Source organism: Juglans microcarpa x Juglans regia, chromosome 3S, assembly GCF_004785595.1.
Source record: "Juglans microcarpa x Juglans regia isolate MS1-56 chromosome 3S, Jm3101_v1.0, whole genome shotgun sequence".
NCBI lineage: Eukaryota > Viridiplantae > Streptophyta > Magnoliopsida > Fagales > Juglandaceae > Juglans > Juglans microcarpa x Juglans regia.
In genome coordinates this window covers 26,252,317-26,270,416 of record NC_054599.1, presented here as the reverse complement: position 1 = coordinate 26,270,416, position 18,100 = coordinate 26,252,317, and the positions used below count along the sequence as shown (strand labels likewise).

The window sequence follows — 18,100 nt, the reverse complement described above, 5'->3', positions numbered from 1 at the left end:
AAATAATACGTATCACGTCAAGAGTGACTAGTTAATTACATAGAGTAGATATTTTGGGGAATATTTTTCCGAGTCTAATATTTCTCAATTTTTAAAGTCTTAGCTACATTTCTTTCCTATAAATGGGGAACAAATGATATATAATGTTGAACGAAAAGTTGAATATTCTTGCATTAATTAATATTTATGGAACATGGTTGCATTAAATTTTAAAGGAGGAATTATCTTCAACCATATATGATTGCAAAGAACGTTCTTAATTATTGCATCATATATATACATATGTAATATATATATATATATATATAAGTGTAAATGACATATTTCACATCACCAATTATTCGGATGACTAGCAACAGATGAGAGGGCGGCACTAGTCGCCCAGGAAAGTAACGGTGCCTAAGTTAGAGAAACGTGATCTCAATATGTGTATATAAGCCAAAGTTAGAGTTCAGTGTTACATTTAGGTGTTATTTATAGAGATGTTGAGGACATAGATAAGCACGAGTTATCCCATAATAAGTGGACGAGATAACTATCATGATCCATCGCGTTATCATATCACACGGTTAAACTCGTGGGTCACATGGGCTCTTGGACAGTGCGTCCCTAGTCTTGGGTCCATTGGCTGAACCTATCCACTAGTTGTGGACTTATAACCAAGGGACCTAAATATCCCTTACAGTTAGCTCGCTAATTTCCTATGTGCTGGCACAAAATGAATTAATTTATTTCATATCCTTTTAATCCACGTGAAGATACCTTATCCGCTGGCTTGGGTCATGGAGGCACCTTACCCCACTCGCTTAAGTTAGGTTGGCGGCCCATTAGACTTCATTTCCTTCTACCCCACTAAGGATCCACACTAATTAAAGTGTAGGTCCAAACTTGTCGTCATACCCCAAAAATGTGGCCACACAATTGTTCATACACTTTTATTCTATCCCATTTGAAAAGAATGGTAACCATCAGCGTTGTCACCCGTTTGGCTTTCCAAGAACCTCCTCATCATTACCCTCTCCCCTCTTTCATTTTCTTGATTCATTTCATCTCTCCTATCCGTGCCGTATCTCTTCTTGCTTTTTCACATTCTCTTTCATTTTCCTTCTCGCACCCTATCTCATTTTCCTTCTCACATCCTCTCTCATGGCTAGCTGTGACTCCTCACGTACCCTTAACCAACTTTTGGCCCAAGCTCCGGTGAAGGCCTATTCCGATGCTACTGCAGAGCCTTCTGACAACCAAGCCATTCCATTCTTCGAGGGATTCACTTAGTGTTCCACCCTTACTGAGCAGGACCTAACGAAGTTGAGGTCCATCTATTGCATCCCCCATTCTGTAAAGCTCTCTATTCCAAAGGGGGGATGCGTTGATAAGGAAGGGTACGCAAGATCTGTTTCCCTCCCGATTTGTGCCCTAGCGCATGGCTTGCTATTCCCCTTCATTGGTCCAGTCAGCGATGTCTTGGACTTTCTGGGGTTGGCTCTTGCTTAACTTCATTCGCATGCGTGGCGTGTTCTACCATGCTCATGCATGATCTTTCACATGACCTTGGAGCCCTTGGGGGAGACGTATCTAGATTTGAACACCAAGGAATTCCTTTCCTTTTGTTCCGTAAAAGGGCTACCAGGTAACATTTGTAGTTTTCGTGTTCATTCACAACGCTTGGTGGCGTTTGAGCCCCGCCACTCTAATGTCAAACAATGGCAGAAAAGAGGGAAAAAAAAATTCTTTCTTTCTGGGAAAGGTTGGGAATTTCCCGCTAGAGAAAGGCACATCCAAGATTTCTCCATTCGTGCGAATTGGGGCAAGATTTCTCCGTTCGTGCGAATTGGGGTAAAGTCCCTGAAGACAAAAACCTCTTGATATAGCTAACTGATAAAGAGCACTCTAGTGTTGATATAGTCCTCAACTGAGCTAAAGAAAAATATGGTGGTTTGGGGACTGAGCAACTCCTGACCACCGCCAACATCGATAGGTTCTTTGTGGTGCCTAATCATGTTCACGTTAGGGGGTGTAAACTTAAGGTTTTGACACCTCTGACAAAGAGGCATGCTCTTTCGTCTGCTGAGTGTCCCAAAAAACGCCCTTATCATAGTACTGAAGACGGCGAGGGTGAAACTACAGAGCCCGTCGTGGAGTTAGAAGTGGAATCAGAAAGGGTCTTGGCTTTTAGTTCTAACGTTGCTGTTGGGAGTAAGGCACCAGAAGTCTCTCCTGTGAGGGTGTCACTGCCCACATCACCAAGTCTTGACGACCTCAATGGGCTCATAGGGCAAGCTCTTGTTGACCTAGAGACGGCTTTCGATTTTGACTTGCCTTCGAATGAGTCTGGTTTAGTGAGTACTCTACCTTTTGAGTTCCCTTCCCTTCTCTCCTCGATTTCAATTTCTAGTGTTGGTGATATTTTTGCAGATATTTACAACACATTTTCCATGGGCATGTCTAGGGTGGACACGCCTAAAGCTGTTGCCCATCAAGTTGGGGGCACTCAGACCGACATCGAAGGCGATGACAGCGTTGAAACCTATGGTGGGCAAGATTTCACGACCAGTTCCCTACCAACGACCATCTCGAGGGTGAGACCCCTCCCACAGATCAAGAGAGGGTCTTTATTCCCTCCCCTTCCCCCTCTTCTTTTGGTAGTGATGGGGACTCTTAAACTTCCCAAGAGGGAGTGGCTCATCCTTAGAAGAAGAGGGAGAGATGGGGACGGTCCAGATATAGTTGGTGGCGATAGAGTGACGATCATGAAGACAGGGACCAAGGTCAAGGTCAAGGTGTGTTTGTGTATGAGACAGAAGTTCCAATCGCCCTCTCATGCCTTTAGTGTATTCCTTATTAAGGGGAACTCAAGCGGCAGTTGAAGCAAGTGGGGTCTAGGGGGCAGCGCCCAGGTGTCTTCCTCCTCCTTCCGGGCCCGTAGCGGAGATGTCTCGACGCTTGAAGGATTTCTTATCCTCGATATTGTCTTACTTTGTACCTGATCTTCTTCTTTGATTGTTGGTTATTCTTACTTGTAATGACTATCTTGTTTGGCCTTTGTACTGTGTAGGGGTGGACGACCTGGAGGCTTGGATTGTGAGTGATCGTGCCCACTTGGAAGATGAGGTGTGGAAGAGGCGAATTCAAGGGTTCTTCACCAAGAAAGAGAGGGAGCATCTTTTGGCTGAGAAGACTAAGGTTGAGTGCTATCTGGAACAAGCTAATTGGCACATTCATGTCTTAAAAGCCGACCTCGAGTCTTTCCGTGAAGAGTCCTGTGAGGTATGGGGCGAATTGCTTTGTGCCTAGTCCCTCCAAGCCCGTGACAGTTTTGCTCTTTTGCTGGTGGAATTGGAACGGGTGTTTGCCAAAGCCCATGTATCCCTCCTGAGTGAGGCACTAGCCTCCTCTCGGAAGTTGCAGGCAGAGACTAAGCAGCGCTCTCGGGAGTTTGCCCAGGCACTGTCTTCCTCTGAGGAGGAGCGCAAAAAGCTCGCACTTGAGCTATTAGCGATGAAAACGTCACATGCAAAGGAGCGTAGGCAGCTTAACCTTCAATTGTCCGAGGCAAAGGGGAATTACGCAGGGTTGGAGTCCCGGTTTGGTGCCTATAAGAAGAGTCGAGAGGACGCCGAAGCCCACTTGGATAAGACGGCCAAAATCATGGTGCGCTTGGACTCCACAAACAAAGAGCATAAAACAAAGATAAAGGAGTTGGAGTCTCAATTGGCTTCTGCCAATTGCGAGCTGGTTCGTCTGCATCCTCATGTGGCCACCACTGTAAATAATGTGTTTCATACCATCAACTGCTCAGATGACTTGCAACAGATGAGAAGGCAGTACTGGTTGCTTAGGGAAGCTCTGATGCCTAAGTTAGAGAAATGTGATCTCGATATGTGTATATAAGCCAAAGTTAGAATTTAGTGTTACCTTTATGTTTTATTTATAGAGGTGTTGGGGACATAAATAAGCACTAATTATCCCATAATAAGCGGACGAGATAACTATCATGATCCATCGGCATTATCATATCATACGGTTAAACTAATGGGTCACATTGGCTTTTGGACAGTGGGCTTATGGGCTCTTGGACAATATGTCCCCAGTCTTGGGCCTATAAACTGAACCTGTCCATTAGTCGTGAACTTATAACAGGGACCTAAATATCCATTCCACTAAGAATTGATCCTTAGTGGTTTTCCAGCTAGTTATCACAACTTTAATTTGTTGGTAATATAGATAGGAACACGCAATAGATATATAGGCAAAATATATGGGCTAATCATACTCAGACTCCACCAATCAAAGTCAAAGCAATCCCTCATGTGGACTAGCTTTGTAGTGGTTGGAATATCATTCATTGGCCAAAGAAAAAAGGGAGGAAAAAACAAAAGAAAGAAACTTCCATTATAAATTGATCCCTCAGCCAATGACTTGGTGATAAAGCGGTCTTCATGTGGTTTCGTAGTTGCATGCACTAGTTTCTATGGGGAAGACATAATTATGCATGGTTGATGAAATAATTTCAAACCAAAAATAAGAAAAGATGGATGATATGGACATAATTATTCCACAATTAATTTCACAATCAAGTACCAATATATATATATATGTGATAGTACCATTTATTGAAAAAAATTAATTAATTAATTTGAGTTTTCTTCTAAATTAAATTTTAATTTTTGCATAACTGTATATATAAATTGAGTTGTATATAAGGTATTACAATCAAGGAAATTAAGAATATCCTCTGAATTTTTGGAAATTTGATCGTACAAATCTTCTTTATGAGTAGGTGCATGCTAATTTAAAGCATGGAAAGCAATTAATGTTACCAAAACGTACGGATATATGCACGAGTCTTGCCATATATTTTTGTAACAATTAATCGACTCTTGGGGCTTGAATTTAGTCGCATGAAGAAATTACCATCACATAAATTATATGCATGCAATGGTTTGTGTATTGAACTTTTCTAGTCATCCTATACTACTAATAATCAAGACTAGTGATCTAAACTTTTTCTCTTATATGTTTACACTAATTTGCATTACAAATTAATGAATCCAAATTTCATTTGTTGTGTAAACTTCATGCACTAGCATCGACCCACTTGATCTTCTCTTTATCTTACATATACAGTAGTCTCCACTGATCTCCAGCGGCAAAAATTAGAAAAGGCTCCAACTTCCACATAAACTGCATGTACATGAAAAGCGACTGCATATTATATATGCTAGCTCCAAATTAATACCATGCATGCAGAAACGTACACGACCGTGGAGAATTTCCGGCTATGGAATTAACTCGATCAAAATGCACGGCCTGCACATGACCGATCGAATAAATATTGCCAACCAAACTGCGAATTAGGAGCCTCAATTAAGTACAACGGGCATATATCTGAAACCAAAGATCAGGTTCAGGAGAACATTACACACGCAATACTATTTAAATTACAACTATAACTCACCAAATTGCCGGTATTCTATAAAGAGATTTCTTAAAAAATAAATTCATAAATTAAGGTCTTAGATTGAAAAATTATTTTTACTACAAAATAAATCTAATGTATCATATGAATCTATGTCAATTTGTATGATTTTTTTTAGTTTTGCTACATATTATATATATTTACAATTTTACTTATAAAAAACTTACAAGACTAATTTTATTATTTTCTTTTGAAATCAAATTTTATAATTTTCACCATATCAATAGCTGAACGTAGAAGTAAATCTTTTATAAGTTTCTCTTAAATACATTTAGCATTTCTCTTTTTTTATAAGTACATTTATCATTTCTCTTTTTTATAAGTATATTTAGCATTTCTTAACTATATTTAACATTTCTCTTTCTATTACTTTAAAACCTAGTTTCGATAGATAGATGCTTCTATCTCATCTCATCTTCCTCGTTTGTTTTCGTAAATGAGTTGAGATTAAAGCTAAAAATTAAATAAAATATTGTTAGAATATATTTTTTTAATATTATTTTTATTTTGAGATTTGGAAAAGTTGAATTTTTTATTTTATTTTATAAGAAAATTTAAAAAATTGTAATAATTAGATGAGTACTTAAAATGAGTTATGAAAACAAACGAGACTTAATATTTAAACATCACAAATACAAATACTTTTTAATTTTAAATCTTTAACTCAAATATCTTATTATTATTATTCATAAATCATTTTAACTCATCTCATCTCATTTAACCACACCGAATTATGTAAGAATTTTTATTTTTTTTTATTTTTTATTTTTTATTTTTTTTATGTTTGCGCGATGATAATCCAATTTGGAAATTGGAAGTAAGGTTGTTTAGTGCGAAAAAGAAGGGGACCAACTTTTAAGGAGTTTGAGGCAAGGTACATTGGTGAGTCCCAATCCATCCCGTAATCCGGTTAGATTCATTCATTACTGTCAACATTTAAGTATTAGAAATCTAGAATAAGTTTGAATTGGAATGAATAGCTTTCACATCGAGGGTAATTCTGGTAAACGACCAAATAGTGGGCCGAGGCTACGCTAGTGAATTAGGTGTCCGAACGTTACCTTTCTGGAACCCGCCACCAGTTTATAACCAGCTTCCTTCTTGGCCATCTGTGACAACCTCCGAACAAATAAAACAAAACAGAGAGAGGGATAACCCCAACGCTTATATTTGAGAAGATCGATCATCGGTCTCCTCTTTCTCTTATCTTTCTCTCTCTCTCTCTCTCTCTCTCAGTTGGTTTTTGGAGTGAGAAAGAGGGCATTTACGGAGAGAGAAGGAGAGCAAAGGCCGAAACAGTATTTCTTCCTTGTTTTTCTCTATCTCTGTAAAACCCCCATTTAGAGAAAGAGAGAGAGTGAGAGAGAATGGAAATGGGTGGGAAGAGATTCGCCGTTCTTCTGTGCGCAGAGGACTCGGACTACGTGAAGAAGAAGTTCGGAGGGTACTTTGGGGTGTTCGTGAGAATGCTGGCCGAGGAAGGCGAGACGTGGAAAATGTACCGCGTGGCCTGCGGCGAGTTCCCGGACGACGAAGAGATCGGTGTTTTTGATGGGTTTGTGATCACTGGAAGCTGCAAGGATGCGCATGGAAACGACGTTTGGATCTGTAAACTGTTGAATCTGTTGAAGAAATTGGACTCCATGAAGAAAAAAGTTCTGGGGATATGCTTTGGACACCAGGTAATTAATTCTATTTGTCTTCATAGTTTAATCTCCTAATTCGGCCATTAGAATAGTGGTTTGTTTTTCTGTTTTTGCGTGCTTTAAATTACTCAATTTGGGATATGGTGCCAGCCTATTGATTCTCCACCTTCCACCCATTCTGTTGCACTAGAAACCGGTGGATGCTCATGCCACATTGCATATCCAAGCACTCCTGATCTAAAGGAAAACCCGAGCTGTTTCTCTATCCATTTCAAAAGTTTTCTTTCCTTTTTAATTTCTGGGTTTTAGTATTTTGATCTTTTCACTCTGTAAATGATTTTTTCAGCATTTTTTTTTCCCATCAATATCTCACTCGCCAAAAAAAAAAAAAAGTTCGTCGGTAGCCGTCGTAATTGTTATTTTCGTGGTTTGTACGCGCTACTACTAATGCGCGTGTGCATGATGACTTTAACGAGACGAAAGCAAACGCCATGGCGGCAGTTGTGTGAGGCGGAGAGAGAGAGAGATGAAACTGAAAAAGTCACGAGGCGGTTGGCACGGAGTCCGGTAGGTGTGTCGCTGACCACGTTTGGACGGAAAGTATAGCCTTCTTTTTCGGTCTTTGTGCAATTACATTTTAAATGGAGTATAATTTTTATATATAATTTTTCTATTTATAAATTGGTGTAAAATATATATTCTCGTAGATATAGCTTTTCAAAGGATTTAATTTTTAAATTTTTTTATAAATCATATTATATATGTAAGTCAACAAAGAAGAGGATGTGTCCTCTTCTTTTATTTTTATTTTTATTTTTATTTTTTTTTTAAAAAGACATTTAGCTCGAGAGTAGATATTTTTTTAAAGAATTTTCAAAATTTCTCTATTGCCAAATTAACGTAGGTACACGAAACTTTCTGAACATTCAAACTTAATAGAAACGATGTAATGAAGTAGTACTCTGAAGATATAATTGACGAATGTGCCATGTAACCATATGTTGGCCGTGATTAGGACTTGTTGAAACCTAACAGTCAAAAAGTGACAAGGAGGCAAGCCTAATTTCTTGAATGTCACGTGAAGAATGATTTAGTAAGGTGAAAATCTTGAATATCATGCATGTTTCATGCATGTTTACTTACTATTGTCTTTGTAAAATTACACTTTGCACCTTTAAATAATTAGAGATTTTACACTTTACATTCTAAACTTACAAAACCGACAAATTACATATCCTATTTATTAAAAAAACAAAACATATTTTGTTTCTTTATTCAATTTTAACCTTAAAATTGATGAAATATAAGTGATATGACAGCTTAATGATCTTAATAGAACTTGCAAAAAAATCTATTTTTTATACTTTAGGAGTGGAATGCATCAATTTTGGGGTATAAAGTAGAAAACATGTATGTCTTATATATGAGAAATACTTTAATCACATAGGAATCACACAAAAGTAATCTTACAAACTAACGTGACTTGATGTGGTTCGTTAGATTAAGACGAATAAGATAAAGTTACGTCATTTTGTAAAATTATTTTTATATAATTTTTTTACAGATATAGCAGTATTCTTTATATATTAGTTCATGAATGACATTATTTACGGTAGGTGTCTTTGTTGGTATACAATTACCATAAGTTTGGCATTATTGAGTAAATCCCATGTCCCAAAAAAAGAAGAGATAAGCACCATAATGTTCTGCAAAAGATTGATCTGAAGAAAGAGCAAAACCTTAAAATACATTATCGTTTCCACATCATATATATATGCATGAGTGACGCACCGCAATTGTTGGTAGGCTGTAAATCAATATATATCTTTCTGTTAGAAATTAAAACGTGATGGCTGCACATGATCATGAATTGTGCGTGTCGGGCCAGTTAATCCTCTATCTGGGACTGCCCCGTGGTCCTATAATATTGGAAATAAGATGTCTTGTTTTTTATGAATAGAGTTGACGTAAGATGTCTTGTACCGTTCCCTGGCCACTTTTTGAGTACGAAAGGTATGCCTGAGACTGACGTTACATGCGAGGGACGTACGATCTATTATCTGACCCATGAAACTTGAACGTCCGTTTAGATGATAAATTGTGATGAACTGAAATAATTTTAGTTGAGGAATAAAATATTATTTTTAATATTATTATTTTTTTAGAATTTAAAATTTAAAATTATTTATTATATTTTATGTAGAAATTTAAAAAAATTGTAATGATGAGTTAAAATAAGTTTTGAATCTAAACAAGGTCAAAAAATTAGTTTTATAAGACGGGTTTAACATGAGAATGCCTTCTGACAAGACTGTTTATTTTTTTATTATTTTTTTCATATTCTTAAATATTTAAAAATATTCACAACGTCGTTAAAAAATATTTTTTTAATTACTAAGTAAAAAATTTTTAAAAAAAATTATGGGTATCCATTCTGGAGATGGGTGTACAGTGGATTTAGTTTTTCTCTAATTTTATTAATGGATACTATTTTCTGATAGATACTCCTCTAGGCTAAGTTTTGTTTTGGGGTAGCGAAGGATCTTGTTGGTTGCCATTTTTCTTCTTGTAAATATTTATGGTGGTAATTATAATTTACGAGCCTCGTGTTTTTAAACATGAATATATATCCAAATGAAAGAAATAAATTTTCTTTGTTATGTAAAAATTAATGAATTACGATTTTGATCAGATACTAGCCCGTGCAATTGGAGGACAGACAGGTCGGAACATGTCGGGCTGGGACATTGGAGTCACAACCATTCATTTATCATCCTCCTTAAAGCTCCTTTCTTCTGATCTGAAAATTCCTGCAACTCTCTCTCTGATCGAATGCCACCGAGACGAGGTATTTCTATCTAAATGGAAGCTCAATATTCCTGTATCACTTTGTAACCGGACAGCTAGCATGCAGGAATATTGACACTTGCAATCACAACTAATTAATCATATGTTTTCTTAATGTGACATACTTAATTCCTTGTGTATATAATGTGCATGTCAGGTCCGGGAACTTCCTGCCAAGGCTGAGGTGATTGCATGGTCTGAGAAAACAGGAATCGAGATGTTTAGGTATGGGAATCATTTCATGGGCATCCAAGGTCACCCCGAGTACACACACGACATTCTTCTTCACCTCGTTGATGACCGCCTTCTCCAACGCGATTTGATTATGGTATGTCCCTATAAATAATCCGTCTCATCAACTATTATATAATATATATATATATATATATATTTAATCGTTTTGGTATGTATTTTATGCAGGAATCCTATGCTGAGGAGGTGAGAGCTAAGATGGGAGAAGGTCATGAGCCGGATAGAGAGGCATGGAAGAAACTGTGCATTAGCTTTCTCAAGGGTAGTACTGGAATGGACTTCGTTAGATCAATAGAAGAAAATTGTAAATATTAGTTATAGCACTCGATCGTGTTCGTTCGGAAGTAGTAGTAGAAGGAATTAAGATCGAGTTGGAGATCATCTAAGTACTGTGATAGGGCAGTCATGATCCGGCGCTATATATAATATATATAGCTATCATGCAAGTTAATTAATTAGCATTATTATTATATATAGCTGCAATATTAGGAGGCAATTAGTTTAATTAATTAGCTAGCTAGCCAGCTAGCTGTTTTCGGAGTTGGCTATCTTCATCAAGATATCATTGATGAACTGTAGTTCGTGCATATCGAGAAATTAAGTCGAAATTTACAAACCTACCCATATTTGTCATGGAAATCATAACTTTTTTTTTTTTTTCTTTTCTGTCTTTGTGTCTATTTTTACTTGTTTTATTTTTGAGTTATTATTTGGGTCATGTGTTGACAACACTATTTTATAACCATTTTAGACGAATTAACAGCATAAAGATAAAAGATGGGCCACTGTTGGTATTATCTTAGCTTGTGCTAGCTATAAGTGCCAAGCGTCAATATATTTTAGAAAGAGTAATGCTACTCATCATCTTAATTTTTATCATTCTATGATGTGATATTAGGTGATTAGAAATGATTTATTACATTTCACTTGTAAACTTACCATCTAATATCACATCATGAGATTATGGGAGTTGGGATGATGAATAGATTTTTCATTTTAGAAATGACAAGCCACCTTATTGGCATCAGTCATCATTTCAATGAAGTGGTATTATATTGTTGAAGTGCTTCAAGTTCTAGTTTTACAATATTATTATTAGTTGATATGAATTTTTTCTTTTAAAATCTAATATCAACATTAGAAAATTAATATGTACTCTTTTAATAACGAACAAATATTCAAATTATAATTAGAATTAAAATAAATCAAAATATCAAAATTAATATTTTAATATAATAGTACTGATAGATTTGGAGTCTGTTATTTGATGTTATTGAAAGTGACAAACTAAATTTATAAAAGTGAATTCTCTATTTAAGTTTTGGCTAAATTTTATTGAGTAGACTACTAATGCTCTAACCCTGTTAATTTTCTATCGACAATTCGTTTAATTGTTTTCTCCTTAATGATGGAGATTAAGCACAAAAATGAGAGAAGCATAAGCCCTCGAGTCAAAAGATTCCAACCCTTGTGATGATGTTTCTCTTTTGACTGAATACTACGTACTATATGCTTGCTTTTATTTTCAGCTAACTATTGATCTTTACCAACTCGTGATATTTAAAAATGTAAGTTCTATCTACTTTTTAGTTTCTTAAAAAAATGTTTTACATATATACGTTTATGTTTACTTGTTGGTTACAACGAACAACATTATATTCCACAATGGTGGCACTACACTTACCGAAATTTTTTCCAGGTATTCTCCTGACAAGTACATGTATTTTTTTTCCTCATGTATTTTTTTTAATCATTTTAAACATTTTAAAAAAATTACAATATTCTTAAAAAATAATTTTTTTTTTCAGGTATGACGGTACCCCAATTTATTAATAAGTCCTCATTTGTAGCAAAGGAAAACTGTGATTACAAACTAGAAGCCTTGGGGTTACAAATATTCCATAAAAAGACCAAAACCCAGGCATAAAAAAGCCCTAGACATCAAACTAAATTTCAATCTGAAAAGAAAATACATAAGAACCAGGAAAACCAACCTAAAAAACCACCTACAATAAAAAGTCAGCTCAAACAGATAATAGAATAGTAGAGAAAAAACAACTGCAAGAAAAATGCCTCACTACGATATATGCAAGTAAGGAAGACCAATTATATCCATGCCCAATAGACCTCTTAACTTTCTGGGCAAAGTACTTAGATCTTCAAACCAATCCGTATTCAAACCCATCAGCACCAAGTTTATCAAAAAATAATTCTTTAATTACTAAGTTTAAAAAAAAAAAAAAAATTGTGTTGGAACCCATCACCAAGACCTATTATCAGAACATAGTATTTTCCATTCGACAAAACCATCTAAGGGAGAATGAGGGGTTTTGACGGCCCATTCTTAATAATAATATAAAATCATTATTTTCAAAATTTTGTGACAAAATGACCGAACTATCTCTTAAATATTTTTCCACAACTTATTGGTGGCACCAACGTATATAGACGCAACAACCATAGCACTATAGTAGTTCACAACGTACGTATTTTAGACGAAAATTAGATTAAGCTATAAATGTAGGAAGCGTTGTTGCATGGGAGGCCCCTCCAGACCTAACCAGCCTTCATATCATTAATTTACTAAAAAAAAAAAAACACAACCTTTCGCTCTACCCTCCTCCCACGTTTTTTTATAATGTTAATTTAGTCCAATATAATATATATATATATATATATATAATTTTGGATAAAAAAAAGGAAACATCAAATTTGGAAGTATATGTAACCTCTCCCTTTCAAAGATCTGTCTTTATCTATTGTGATCGTGCATGTGGTAGATTGTTATTTTTCTACGTACCATATGTACTTTTTCGTCCATGTCTTTTTAAATGTGATTTACCTTCCAGAGAGTAAAATGTATTTTGACTTTGGCAGCCAGTCCACCCTTCATTTAGGACCATACAAATCTATTGCAGTAGAAGCCTTCGTGCCATGGTGTGTACAGCCAACCAACACGAGCATTCTTCGAGCAATGTTACATCATCTATTTTTTTTTTATTATCTTATTATCTGATATTAAATAATTAAAAACTATTTATTAAATTTTATTTATAAATCGATTATTTAATATCACATATGAGATTAAAAAAATAATGATGAGCATATTTTTTTCTATTTTTTAATCTAAATTTTATTGTCTTAGTTTTAACCCCGTAGTGATAGAGACATCTCTCTTTGCAAAAATTTTAAGAGAGAGAAGTCGGGAAAATAATTAGTAGTGGTAACATGTAGATGCTGCCATAGGGTATAATGTGCTGGATATAAGAGGAAAACAAGAGTCTTTATCCTTCATAATGATAAACTTAAGTTTGCTATGGATCTATAAGATCCATTTCATTCCACCTGATTTTACTATTGTGTTGGTACATTTACTGCCAATTGGAAGATAACCTCCGTTTTTACTGTTTGTGCTCATTTTCAGGTCACCCTAAGCTTTTTAGTTCTATAAATTTCCTGTTTTATGCGGCTCTTCCTCTACAAATTCTGCTCCTGGGCTCATTCTATCGCTTGTGGGTTTTGTGAGGACTGAAAAAAAGAAAATGCTAAATGCAGTTAAGAAAAAAAAAAAAAAAAAAAAAAAAAGGTACCTGATTGTATACCAAACCGGGTGTATCCGGATTTTAGCCCGAATTTGTTTCGAGCCAGAATCCTATTTTTCGGATTCCGGACCAGGTCGGAAAAAAATCGATCAGGATGAACAGTCCTAATAAGTTAATAACACTGAAAGAATAAAATGCTTTGGTTTGCAACGTGTCTTTGTAGATTATAATCAATCCTTCTTAAGATATTTATTCCACACGTGGCATCCCCAGTTTAAAAATGGGAGGATGCGAGAGCCGCTCCACAGGAGCTCTACGCCCAGAAAACAAATCTCAGAAACGAAAATAGTAAAACCCTCAAGATTTCAGCAGTCAGAATAGGATTTGAATCCATGAATATGAATGAAGGGCAATCAGAATAGGATTGTTTTAGAAGTTCCCCTTCCGACAATAAAAAAAGGTGAATATATAAAGAACCATCATCAGTCTTTGTAGATTGTTAAGGACAGGAAATCTTCAACCCTAACTGGAGTACCATATCACCATCATCACAAACATAAAATTAGGATAAGTGGTGCAAACTTTCCATTGCATGGCAAAGGGAATTGATTAGGCATTCAACATAGAACCAGAGTTCCTCCTGCACTCGGCCAGCATATCCATGTAGAACTGACACTTGCTGATGTCATTCCCATAGTTGTTCAAGCACTACAATAAAACAAAACCAAAGAGCAGTTGCCGCCAAATTAACTTTCCACTTGTAAAATTATAAAGCAGATCCATGGAATATCAAAATAATTATCTTAAAAGCATAGAGGCACAAAAAAAAAGGTTTGAGAAAATGCAATTGACATGAAACTTAGAAACTGCCCACCAAACTCTTGGATTCTCAAGATACTAGAGTGAAGAAACAGACTATTCATTTCTATACAAGCTCCTATGATAGAACTTCAGCTAATTTCCAGTAATATAGGAAAGCTAGCAGCTTTAAACACCAATCCTAAAGATGGTAGGTCACAATTTTTTAAAAAAAATTGTGGGCTTTCAAATTTCAATTTTCTCAAAATTACAATCTAAACTTATTAAACTTTTGATTATAACAAAAAATACAACTAAATAAAACAAGTAACATACTAACATGCATTCAAAAATTAAAAATAAAAAGAAAGTCCTATTTTTACATGTACTCCTATCATCCATGATTCCATATCCACATCCAACTAATCACTACAATAAACAAAGGCACCGTATACGAAATGAAGATTCAAAAAAGCAGGCACCGTATAGTTACTATAGTATACTATTATAATTACTATGAATCTATTTTTAATTTTATATATATTATATATATATGAAGATTCATAAAAAATATATGATATATATATTATTATATATGAATATTAAAAAAAAGGCACCATATACGAAATGAAGATTCAAAAAATAGTATTACTATTTTATATATAATGTAGTATTACTATAATATACTATTAGTCTATTACTATATCTTATAGTATAATTACTAATACTATAGTATCATACTATTAGTATGTTAGTGATCTAATATTATATATATATATATTAAATCTCTAATCTCTTATACTTGATATATATATTAATATATATAAATCTTAGTAATACACTAATATTATTAGTTTATTAGTATTAGTATTAGTTATACTAGTAGTGATATTAGTTATACTAATAGTGTTATTAGTATTAGTTATTATTAATACTATATATTATACTAATAGTGATATTAATACTATATATAGTTATAGTGATTTAGCATAACTATATTAGTATAAGTTATAGTGATTTAGTATAAGTATAATACTATAAGTTATAACTATAGTCTATATTAGTATTAGTATTAGTTATAGTGATTAGCATAACTATATATTAGTATTTACTATAGTGATTTTAATTTAGTATAAATATATAATACTATTAGTATAAATCACTATACTGACTATATCACTGATAGTATCAGTATACTAATACTAGTATATCACTATAGTTAATAGTATCATGTAGTAATATAGTATTAGTAATTAATACTATAGTGATTTATATAGTAATTTATATATAGACTTAAAGTGGATTACTAATAGTATTAGCATTAGACCATAAATCTAATTAATATACTAATGTATAGTAGTATTACTAATATATTTATCAAAAGGAATATGTTGAGAATTTATTAAGTCAAAAAATATAATTAATACAAGATATTGTTATATAAAATTTATATGAATAATACTTTAGTTATTATACATTAGTATTATATGTTATTATAAATTTATAGATTAGTGTTTATCCATTAGTATTACATGTTGATGTTATTATGCATCTTAGTATTTATAGTATATTATATATACATTAGTATTACATATTATTATATTCATACATTAGTAATTTAGTGTTACAACTTACATGTAACATGGTAGTAATATTGTAAATTTGTAATAGTATGATATTTACATATAGTCATATACTAAACTATTATTATTTATTAGTCAATTTAGTCTATATATTATAGTATAAATATATTATTTAACTAGTATATTATTGAGTTTAACTAACTATATAAGATATAGTTGTATAAAATTTAAATGATTAATATATAGAAAAACACATATTTTTATAAAATATGTATAAAATCGGAGGCGGAGGCGGATCGGAGTGGAGCCGGAGTCGGTTCGTCAATGACTCCAACTCCGACTCCGATTTCCAATAGGGAAAAAACTCCGACTTGTTGGAGTCGGATTGTCGGATTTTTGCTCGGCCCTAATTCTAAACTAAGTCAGAAGATTTTGCAGAATGCAACTGTCAAGAAAATATTGAATCCTTCTCTACGACCACATAGATGAGCAATATTTACCAACATGTATGGAAGAGAAGAAAAATTACTCTCATATATCTCAAAAGATACCACCAGATAACATCTGTAAACAAGTAATTATATGAGTAGAATTTCTTTTTCTTTTGATCAGTAATTATATGAGTAGAATTGCATACATCTTGGAATGCCTTGGAATGAACATTGCATGCATCAGAGCCGCTAAGACTGTTTGTAGTGGAAGCCGGGGCAGCAGCAGCTGCCTCAGAGACCACGGTTTCATGTTGAATAGTGCGAGGACCCATCACAGCATCCACAGCCCTGTGGGCCACTGCACTTCCAGTGCCGAAAGCCATTCCTGTAATTAGAGACAACAAATTTAGAATAGCTCCCATTTGAAATGACTAGGCAACGATATGCATAGTGAAACAACACATAATACATATCCTAATACAAAGGCATTAATCTTCAACACATACCCTGAGCTATGGTTGAACCAATGCCTCCTAGAATAGATCCACCACTGACAGCCTGTGCAGGAGCTGGAGGAGGAGAATGGTTAACTGCAACAAAACAAAAATTACAAACACATGTAATCAGACAGAAGAGAGTCGATAGAAATACAAGCAAATGAATCAGCGTGCAGAGACCAAAACAATACTATGAAGTGTGAACAAAGTATAGGTAGCCAAACAAAACTAAACACTTAGAAAGATCTCGTTGGTAATGCATACATAGTTTAAAGCAATAATACCTGGCTGAGGTGGATTTCGCACCGGAGCAGGACGAGGGGGTGCACGGGAAGCAGATCTTCCTGCAGCGGAAGTCGGAACCATTAAGATGTCGAAGCAATAAAACAAAAAGGGAAAAACGAAAGAGCATTATGTCCATTCAAATGTTCTTATCATATCATACAGATCCACAGTTACATATATTTAATCATAAAAACAATGCACCAAATTCCTTATTACTCAAGGCACAATCTTCAAGCTCGACAAAAGCTTAATACCAGCTATGCCGAAATTGCAAGCAAAAAAAAAAAAGACAGAATGAAAATAAGAACCCTTTCATTAAATTACCGACAAAATGTGAAAAAAATAGCAAATTTTAAATGAAAAATTTCAAGTTATCTAGAAAGTGAAGAGAACAAAACCCTGGTACAACAATGGAACCGGAGACAAGTATTGTCCTAGAAATAGTACCGTACAGGAATGGAGAGGAACATGAAGTAAACCCTAAAAAAGACTATGTAAATTGACAAGGAGGATCACATATCTGGAGAAAGATAATGAAGACACTCACCACCGGAGCTTCGGCGAGGCATGGTTCGTGAATCGGCGGCACAGGGGTGAAAATTCCAGAAGCGCAGAGACTAGAGAGATGATGGCATGATGCCCAAAACCTGAAGTTTATATTTTGAAAGGAATAATTCTTTCAGAATATGCGAGGTTAACGACGTCGCATTGACCTGTTGCTTGCTGGGGTGAACCGTGAA

General features: G+C 34.7%; 2 protein-coding genes across 2 annotated transcripts; one reads left to right on the top strand and one right to left on the bottom strand.

Moving 5' to 3' along the window:
* Positions 1-6,591: 6,591 nt before the first annotated feature.
* On the top strand, positions 6,592-10,844 carry LOC121257580 (gamma-glutamyl peptidase 5-like). Its single transcript, XM_041158644.1, has 4 exons — positions 6,592-7,161; positions 9,818-9,973; positions 10,130-10,300; positions 10,393-10,844. The coding sequence occupies exons 1-4, from the start codon at positions 6,847-6,849 to the stop codon at positions 10,537-10,539; spliced, it is 789 nt and encodes a 262-aa protein (XP_041014578.1). The 5' UTR covers positions 6,592-6,846; the 3' UTR covers positions 10,540-10,844.
* Positions 10,845-14,144: 3,300 nt separating this feature from the next.
* On the bottom strand, positions 14,145-18,100 carry LOC121257579 (uncharacterized protein C6C3.02c-like). The gene is made up of 5 exons (XM_041158643.1): positions 17,908-18,100; positions 17,360-17,419; positions 17,085-17,168; positions 16,785-16,963; positions 14,145-14,474 (listed from the first exon to the last, which is right to left on the bottom strand). The coding sequence occupies exons 1-5, from the start codon at positions 17,927-17,929 to the stop codon at positions 14,376-14,378; spliced, it is 444 nt and encodes a 147-aa protein (XP_041014577.1). The 5' UTR covers positions 17,930-18,100; the 3' UTR covers positions 14,145-14,375.

What these genes read in the sequence shown, in the direction of transcription:
- LOC121257580 (XM_041158644.1), top strand. Translation starts at nt 6,847, where the DNA reads ATGGAAATGGGTGGGAAGAGATTCGCCGTTCTTCTGTGCGCAGAGGAC. An exon ending in GGATATGCTTTGGACACCAG is followed by an intron (nt 7,162 to 9,817) that starts GTAATTAATTCT and finishes GATTTTGATCAG; the next exon opens with ATACTAGCCCGTGCAATTGG. An exon ending in TCCAACGCGATTTGATTATG is followed by an intron (nt 10,301 to 10,392) that starts GTATGTCCCTAT and finishes TATTTTATGCAG; the next exon opens with GAATCCTATGCTGAGGAGGT.
- LOC121257579 (XM_041158643.1), bottom strand. Translation starts at nt 17,929, where the DNA reads ATGCCTCGCCGAAGCTCCGGTG. An exon ending in GCCTCGCCGAAGCTCCGGTG is followed by an intron (nt 17,420 to 17,907) that starts GTGAGTGTCTTC and finishes CTTCCGCTGCAG; the next exon opens with GAAGATCTGCTTCCCGTGCA. An exon ending in GCGAAATCCACCTCAGCCAG is followed by an intron (nt 17,169 to 17,359) that starts GTATTATTGCTT and finishes GTTTTGTTGCAG; the next exon opens with TTAACCATTCTCCTCCTCCA.